This window comes from Cebus imitator, unplaced genomic scaffold (assembly GCF_001604975.1).
Source record: "Cebus imitator isolate Cc_AM_T3 unplaced genomic scaffold, Cebus_imitator-1.0 Scaffold348, whole genome shotgun sequence".
NCBI classification, from domain to species: Eukaryota; Metazoa; Chordata; class Mammalia; order Primates; family Cebidae; genus Cebus; species Cebus imitator.
The window spans coordinates 1,293,310-1,302,484 of NW_016107663.1; the positions used below are offsets into that span (position 1 = coordinate 1,293,310).

The following is a 9,175-nucleotide window of genomic DNA, read 5'->3' on the forward strand; positions in this document are numbered from 1 at the left end:
AGTGGTGGGGGCCCGGAAGTGGTGGGGGCCCCGAAGTGGTGGGGGCCCGGAAGTGGTGGGGGGCCCGGAAGTGGTGGGGGCCCCGAAGTGGTGGGGGCCCCGCAGTGGTAGGGGCCTCGGGAAGGGTTGGTGTTCATCCGCTTGCGGAGGAAATCCAGGTACTTCAACTTGTTTCTGTAGAAATTGCCAGAAATGTTGATGCCCTCGCAGCGAACGACCGCCACCTTCCGGCCCAGCAGTACCTGCTCAGCCGCGATGGCTGCCAGGCGGCCCAGGAGATGGCCTCGGCCATCAAGCACCAGGACCTGCACTCCGCCGTCTTCCGGAGCCGCCCGGAAAAGCTGTAGATGTTCTTTATCAGTTGAGTTAGTTTCTCCTCTTTTCCTAGTTTTCTGAGAGTTTTTACCAAGTGTTTTATCAAAATGTTTTACCAAAATATTTCATTGCGGGGGTGCTAATGTAAATAGTTGTTGGACTTTGCCAAATATGTTTTCCGCATCTGTTGATATGGTTGTGTGATTTTTCTTCTTTAGCCTGTTAAGTGGATTATATTAATTGATTTTTGAATTGAACTAGCCTGACATACCTGATATAAATCCCATTTGGTCTTGGTATATAATTCTTATATACATTGTTGGATTCAGTTTGTTAACAATTTGTTGAGGATTTTTGCATCTATGTTTAATAAGAGATATTAGCATGTAGTTTTCTTTCTTATAACGTCCAGTTTTGGTGTTAGCGTAATGTTGGCCACATACAACGAGTTAGGAAGTACTCCTGTTGATTGTATTTTCTGAGAGAAATTTTAGAGGATTTATATAAGTTGTTCCTTAAATGTCTGGTAGAATTCATCAGTGAACCCATCTTGGCTATTAATTTTTTTATTAATTTGTTTTTAAATTCATTTTGACCAATATCATTGATACCAGCTCTGTTTAATAGTGGTAGTCCCTTACAACTTTATAAAGTAATAGTTCTTTATAACTCACTGTCAGAGTGGTTATGGGAAAAACAGGCTACGTGATTTTTGGGGCCTGGTATAAAATGAAAATGGGGCTCTTTGTTTAAAAATTATTAAGAATTTCAGGATGGCAATAATAGGGCATTAAATCAAATGTAGGACCCTTCTAAGCATGGGCCCTGTATAACTAGAAAAGTCAAATGCCTTGAAGCCAACCTGATGGTAGGGCCCAGAAAGCGAAGCCTAACAGGTATGGGAAGTCCTTTTGAATTTAGGAAGGAGCTAGCATTTATTGAGCATTGACTGTGCCTGGCACATTGTCATAATAGGCATTTAATGAATGCTTATTAAATAAATCCCAGTGAATCCTCACAACCACTCTATGAGGTGCATACAATTTTCCCATTGTTACTGATCTAGCATCTGAAGCTTGGAGAAGTAAGGAAATATGTCTAAAGCACAAGGCTAGATACCAGCAGCGTGACAATTCAAACCAGAATTTTCCGAGTTTTAAGCCCATACCCAGGCTAATGCAACATGCTGAAGATTTGTGCCTGCAAAAGCTCAGGGGAACTTCTGCCTGTGGAAGATTCACTGGGAGCAGTGCCACATCCCCAAATTTTGGGACTAATATAGAGGTAGGTAGAGAGATGGAAAGACCAAAGCAGGTCCGTTAAGTGGTGGAGGACAGTGCTTAGAGGTGTAGCGGAGGAAAATAGTAATCAACCTGGAAACCACGGGACATGCTCTGTTTTCCACTGTCCCCTTCAATTTCTTCTTGGTAGAGGTGAATTGTATATTCCCTACTCGTAAAGCCTCACACCATTACAGTCTCTATTGGACCTGCCTTCAGACAGCCAATCTGCCCTGACATCATGTCTGCCCCAACCAGAAATGTTCTTGGATCTAGCTCTCTAGAGGAAAGTGCTTTGGGCCTTACATCTCACAAAGATTTGTCTTCTTTATTTCTTTCCCAAGCTCCATTCCCTTTTCCCACCCTTGGAATGGAGAACTGTTGAAGCTCAAATGGAAAGGCCTTTGGTGGGATGGTTTTGCCCTCCCTCACCTCTGTGTCCGAGTTTGGTCTTCCTGTCATATATTTCCAAAGCACTGTGGGATTTTCCTCAACATGGGTCAATGGTGCTTCATTTCCCTGTTTACTTGTCTGTGTTCCTAACTGGACTGAAGCCATATGACATCAGGGATTTATGTTTTGTTCAATGTCATGTTCTCAGCACATAGTGCCTGGCACACAGGATGCACTGATACATGTTTGCTGGATACCGAATAAATTTATATTTATTTTTATTTCTTGAGATGAAGTTGCCCAGGCTGGAGTGCAGTGGCTTGATCTTGGCTCACTGCAACCTCCGCCTCCTGGGTTCAAGTGATTCTCCTGTCTCAGTCTCCTGAGTCACTGGGATTATAGGCACCTGCCACCATGCCTGGCTAGGTTTTGTATTTTTAGTAGAAACAGGATTTAACCATGTTGGCCAGACTAGTCTTGAACTCCTGACCTCCGGTGATCTGCCTGCCTTGGCATGCCACAGTGCTGGGAATACAGGTGTGAGCTTCCACGTCCAATCTCTTTTGCTTTTTATTCTTAAATAATGTTACAGTTACAGAAAAGTTGCAAGAATAGTAGAAAGAATTGTGTGTTTCCCAGTTTCCCCTAATGCCAACTCTTTACATAACCACGGGACATTTTTTTTTTTTTTTTTAGAAATAGAGACGGGGTCTCACTATATTGCTCAGGCTGGTCTTGAACTCCTGGGCTCAAGTGATCCTCCCACCTTGGCCTCCTAAAGTGCTGGGATTGATTACAGGCATGAGCCACTGCACTCACTATTTAATTAGTCCCCGGTTGATGGATATTTAATTAGCTTTCCATTGTTTTGTCTCTCAATGACATGGCAATGCATTATGCCATCATAAAGGTGCAAGTATTATTGTAGGGTAAGTTCCCGGAGGTGAAAATGTGGCCAGAGGGTAGGTGCATTAGTAATTTCCACAGATGTTAATGTCATCTCCTTACTGAGGCTTTATTAATCTGCGCTCTCATCAGTAATACATGAGGAAAGCCTTTTCCCCTTATTTACATAATGCACCATCAAAAGATTTGCTCTTTGCCAACCTAATCAGTGAAAAATGATATCTCAGTGTAGCATATTCAAGTAATTTCTATTGACATATGACATAAAGAAATATGGACAGCTCCATGCATTTTCACAAAGTGAATTAATCTGTGTAACAGCACCCAGATCAAGAAATAGAATTTACCAGAATCCAGAAGTCTTCCCTTATCCTCCCACTCCCTGCCCCTCAAGAAAACCACTCACCTAACCTTTAACTCCTTCAATTAATTTGGCTTATTTCCAAACTTTATATGACTATAATCATCCATGTGTCCTCTTCTTTCACTCAATAGCTCAGTGAGTTTTACTTTACAATTAATTTTATTATAAGTGCAGTAGAATCTCATGTCATGTTTTCAGGGCCATTTCTTTTTTGAGAGACAGGTTCTTGCTCTGTCCCCCAAGCTGGAGTGCAGTGGTGAGATCACAGCTCACTGCAGTCTCAAACCCCTGAGTTCAAGACATTCTCCTGCCTCAGTCTCCTGGGTCGCTGGGACTCCAGGTCTGTGCCCCTGTGGTTTTTGTTATCGTTGTTTTACAGAGATGGGGTTTCACCATATTGCCCAGATTATTCTCAGACTCCTGGGCTCGAGGAATCCTCTCATCTTGGCCTCACAGTGTGCTGGGATTATAGGCGTGAGTGACCACACTCAGCCAACAGCCATTGCCATAAATTCTCTTTTCTGTGAACTCTCTATTCATATCCTTTGGCCATTTATCTCTTGGGTTGGGAGTCTATATTCTTATTGATTTATAGGAGCTCTTATATATTAGGAAGTTAGTCTATTGTCTGTGATATAAGTTGTGAATATTTTTTTCTAGTTTATCTTTTTTTTTTTTTTTTTTGAGATAGAGTCCTGCTCTGTTACCTAGGTTGGAGTGCGGTGACGATATCTTGTTTCACTGCAACCCTCTGCCTCCCAGATTCAAGCGAGTTTCCTGCCTCAGCCTCCCAAGTAGCTGGGGTTACATTTGCCCGCCACCACGCCCAGCTAATTTTTCTGTTTTTAGTAGAGACGGGGTTTTACCATGTTGATCAGGCTGGTCTCGAACTCCTGACCTCAAGTGATCTTCCTGCCTCAGCCTCCCAAAGTGCTGGGATTACAGGTGTGAGGCACTGTGCCCCGGCCTTTTCTAGTTTATCATTTGCCTTTACCCATGGTGGTTTTTGCCACATTAAAAAAAAAAAAATTCCTAGGTGGTTGAATATATTAGTTGTTTGAGGTTTTTGAGGTTTGTGTCATATTTAGTAAGGCTTTTCCTATGCCAAGATTATTTTTTAACTACCTATCATTTACCTAGCTTTTGGTTTACATTTAAATCTTCAAACCAATTGATTGCCTTTCATTTCTTTTTCTCCAGGAAAACCAAAAAAGATGACTGTCTTTCATTTCTAAATAATTGTATTTTTATCTTTAAATTTTCTATTAACCTAATAGTTATTTAGGAGAATATTTCATTTTTCTAAGCAGATAATAATTTGGTTATACTTTTAAAATGATTACTAATCCTAAATATTATTTCACTGCATTCAGAGATTGTAGCTCTTTATGACTTTTGATTTTTATAATTTATCAAGTTTTTCTTTGTCGCCTATGGCAGAATGAACTTTTTCAGAGTGTTCTCTGATATTGTTCGTGTGTATTCATGTAGTTTTCATGAATCTGTGTGTGGTTTTGTGTGTCTATGTCTTGGCCCATTTAGGCTGCTATTATTAAAATATACTATAAACTAGGTAGCTTAAACAACAGAAATCTATTTCTCATAGTTCTAGAGGCTGGAAGTCTAAAATCAAGGTGGCGATAAATTCAGAGTCTGGTGAAGGCTCTTTTCCTAGTGAATATAGATGGTGCCTTCTCACTGTGTGCTCATATGGTGGAAGTATGTTGTATGTGTATACATATACATATTTATATGTGTTTGTACACATATAATGCAATTGCAGTATATATTTGTATATGATTAAGTTTAATTGTGTTATCCAATCTTTACTTATTTTTTCGTACTTGATTGATGTACATGGTAAAAAAATCTTCTACTATGTGAATTTATTAATTTCACTTTGTTTTTCTATTGATTTTCGCTTTACATATTTCAAAGCCGTATTCTTAAGCCATATGGACCCATTATTTTAATATACTTTAATTTTATATAGACGTTAATACATGAATTCATTCTCATTGTTAAAATGCAAATGATACGGAAATACACATGAAAAATTATTACTCGGTGCTATGTACATTAAAAGAACAATGAGATGCCATTTCTCACAACAGTTGATTGGCTACATTTTTAAAGATTGAAAATAGTCTGAGGCTGGGCGCGGTGGCTCATGCCTATAATCCCAGCACTTTGGGAGGCCGAGGTGGGCGGATCATGAGGTCAGGAGTTCGAGACCAGCCTGATCAACATGGTGAAACTGCATCTCTACTAAAAATACAAAAATTAGCCGGGCATGGTGGTAGACACCTGTAATCCCAGCAGCTCAGGAGGCTGAGGCAGGAGAATCGCTTGAACCCAGGAGGCAGAGGTTGCAGTGAGCTGAGATCCTGCCATTGCACTCCAGCTTGGGCAACAGAGTGAGACTCTGTCTCAAAAAAAAACAAAAAACAAAAAACAAAACTCTGTAATGGTAAATGTGCAGGAGAAGCAGACACTCTCCTATGTTGTTAGAGTATAATGTCAAGTTCTTAGAACACTGTGGCACATGGTAAGTGCAATAAATGTTACCTCTTAATACAAATGAAGCTATTGGGAGGTGACATTGCAGGTTTGGTGGAGACTAGCCAAGTGTCCACCTAAAAAGTTTGAACTGCTTTACACCAAAGCCATGCCGCTCTGTGTCCCTGTTTTGCCTCCATGTGAAGGAAGTGCTATCTAAGTTGTTTTCTCTCCCAGCCATCAGGACTGTGCAAAGATTCTGGGTTGTTTCAGATGCCAACCTACCGGTCTGGCCCCTCTGTAGCTGCCCAGTTCCACAGGCTTCCCTGGACTGAGCACTCTGCCATCTGCATAGCTCCTTCTCACCAGGGGACTCTGAGTCGTGTGTGGGACAAGGAACACTTGGTGAGGTTGGGAGCCTGGGTGCCTAGACCCATCTGACATCTCACCATCTCCTTAGGGGCACTGATGGGCACAGTGCCCAGCTCTTTGAGCAGTGGACACCCACAGACCTCTGTCTCTTTCCCAGGTCCCAGAAAATCCTGCTTCTCCAACTTCACACGTCTTTTGCTCCACCTTCGAAGACTCCTCACATAATTCCTTGTTCTGTGGCTTAACATTTTACAAAAGAGGGGAAGGGCCTTGCCTACTGACTGCTTCTGCTTTCTGTCTTGTTCCAAGGTGAGGAAGGGCAAATTCTGTCCCCAGTGACTAGAATTGAGGGGGCAGGAGGGAAAACTACAGGCGAACAGATAAAATAGAATATTGCAAGCCGGGCGCGGTGGCTCACGCCTGTGATCCCAGCACTTTGGGAGGCCGAGGCGGGTGGATCACGAGGTCAGGAGATCGAGACCATCCTGGTCAACATGGTGAAACCCCGTCTCTACTAAAAATACAAAAAATTAGCTGGGCATGGTGGTGCGTGCCTGTAATCCCAGCTACTCAGGAGGCTGAGGCAGGAGAATTACCTGAACCCAGGAGGCGGAGGTTGCGGTGAGCCGAGATCGCGCCATTGCACTCCAGCCTGGGTAACATGAGTGAAACTCCGTCTCAAAAATAAAAAAAAAAAAAAAAAAAAAAAAATAGAATATTGCAATATATTTTCCAGCCACAGTATGTGTTCTTGTTATTCTACCTGAAAGAATAACACTACTTTATTCTTTCCCAGCTCCCTTTGAGTATGCCCCTTCAACACACACACATGCACACACACGCACTCCCTTTAAAAGGACGGCTGACTAGAACTTTCTGGCACCTCTCCGCACAGCAGAGATCATATTCAATAGCTGCTAACTAGGCTCCCTGGCCCTGTGACTCTCAAGTTTGTCTCTCCTGTAGGATCATCAGTGTTGCCTGGCAACCACCAGCAGGTCAGCCTCTCACATGGTTTCCTTAAAGAAAATGGCAAAGCTCTTGTTCCTGCCACAGTCTAAGCAAGGCCTAATTAGTGTGAACCAGGAATCGATCAGAGAGGGGAGTGGGGGTTGGTAAAAGGGTGTGAAGCACACAGAGGAGGGCCTGTTATGGGCACTTGGGAGCCGGTGTCATAAAAGCCATGCTTTCCCAAGGGCCTGTGTCTGAAAATCGCCCACTGACAAAATCGTCATTTCATCTCTTACTGCCTCCATGATGAAAATGGTGCAGGGCCCACAGCATGGGGGTGCTGTTCAGGCTGATGTCTGAGCTACCCTTGAAAGAACAGGGGATCTTTCACCTGCACGAGTCTCCCTTCAAGGATGAGGGACATGATTATCTTCAAATATTTGGAGTCTGAGAGTACGGAAAAGGGATTAGACTGCTTCTAGTTGGCACGAGAAGGAAGCAAACGTGGGCTCATCAGGGAGTGGTTTTGAAAATACAGCTGGTTCATAAAGGAAAGTAAATTCACTGCAGTACAGGCATGCGTGCTGGAAAAGGGTGTGCAGGGCTGAGTCTAATGCCTTTGATGTGTCCACCCAGCACAGACAGGCTCGCCTTGGATTGGCCTGCATTCCTGAGTGGACACAAATAGCACGGGGTCTGCCCCACTGTCTTAGTCTAGGCTGCTAGGACAAAACACCGTGAGCTGGGTAGCGTATAAGTAACCGAAACTGATTTCTCACCGTTCTGAAGGCTGGAGTCCAAAGTCAAGGTGTTGGCAGATCCAGTGTCTGGTGAGGGCTCAATTTCTGGTTCATAAATGGCACCTTCTAGCTGTGCCCTCGAGTGGTGGAGGACAGCTCTCTGAGGCCTCCGTAATAAGGGCACTAATCTCATTCATGTGGGCTCCACCTCCATGACTGAGTCACCCCCTAAAGGCCTCACCTCCTAATACCATCACATTGGGAATTAGATTTCAACATATGCATTTTGAAGAGGACACGAACATTCAGACCATAGCCCCCACCCATACCCTGTGCTCCAAGGGATCACCACTCCCTGGCCCCCACTGGCAAGTGTTGAGAGGCTGTTGATGTCCTTTGCACGCATCACAGGAATTCCAACCCAGTGTCTCCTGAGCCGACAGGTAGGGTTGGAGCCATGCTGTTGATGAGGGCCACACAGAGTCAGGGTTGGGATGATCTCAATGGATTGAGGGTAGAAAGGGGTGATCTACCCTTGCTGCAGTGGGTGGCAGTACCTGCCTGGGACAGGCAAAGGCAAATAAGCAGGTCTTCTGCAGTTGAAATGAAGAGCAGGGGGCGGATTATAGCTCACGTCTATAATCCTAGCACTTTAGGAGGCTGAGGTGGGTGAACCACCTGGGGTCAGGAGTTTGAGACCAGCCTGGCCAACATGGTGAAAACCTGTCTCTACTAAAAATACAAAAAATTAGCTGGGCAATCTGCGCGTGCCTGTAATCCCAGCTACTCAGGAGGCTGAGACAGGAGATATTGCTTGAACCCAGGAGGGAGAGGTTGCAGTGAGCCGAGATTGCACCACTGTATTCCAGCCTGGGCGACAGAGCAAGACTCAGTCACAAAAAAAAAAAAAAAAAAAAGAAACGAGGAGTGGAATCCTGGGGTGGGTGAGAGGAGGTGGAGGGAGAGGCCTGGGTGCCAAGCAACATCAAAGTTTATTTCAGGGCAAGGTGAGGACAGGGGAAGCCAGCTACAGCCAGTGCTCGACTTACGACCACGGTCGGGACCGCGGACCGGTCGTAACACGATTTGGTCGTAAGTTGAGTAGGCTATATGTACAGTTGAAATGGTGCACGCGGAGATGGTAGTGCTGCCGGAAGCTGGTCCGCACTGTCGTACACCCAGCTGGGCAACGTTTGTGCTGCCAGACGCGGAGCAGTCGTGGCTAGTGACTGTGGTCGTAAGTTGCATAGGTGGTAAGTTGATCAATAAGTGTATTCCATGGTGATGAGCGCTGATATTTGGTGTCTTCGCTGTGCCAGGTGTTGTCATTTAATCATCTTTAATCATCGCAACAG

General features: G+C 44.2%; 1 protein-coding gene across 1 annotated transcript in view; it reads right to left on the bottom strand.

Annotated features, from left to right (window-relative positions):
* Positions 1 to 9,175, bottom strand: part of LOC108287576 (60S ribosomal protein L13a-like) — an 11,595-nt gene that overhangs the window by 561 nt on the left and 1,859 nt on the right. The window contains exons 3-5 of the mRNA XM_037730495.1: positions 8,870 to 9,049; positions 8,150 to 8,280; positions 110 to 341 (exon numbers count right to left, since the gene is read on the bottom strand). Coding sequence (XP_037586423.1) covers positions 110 to 341; positions 8,150 to 8,280; positions 8,870 to 9,049 — 543 coding nt within the window. The remainder of the gene's footprint in view (positions 1 to 109; positions 342 to 8,149; positions 8,281 to 8,869; positions 9,050 to 9,175) is intronic.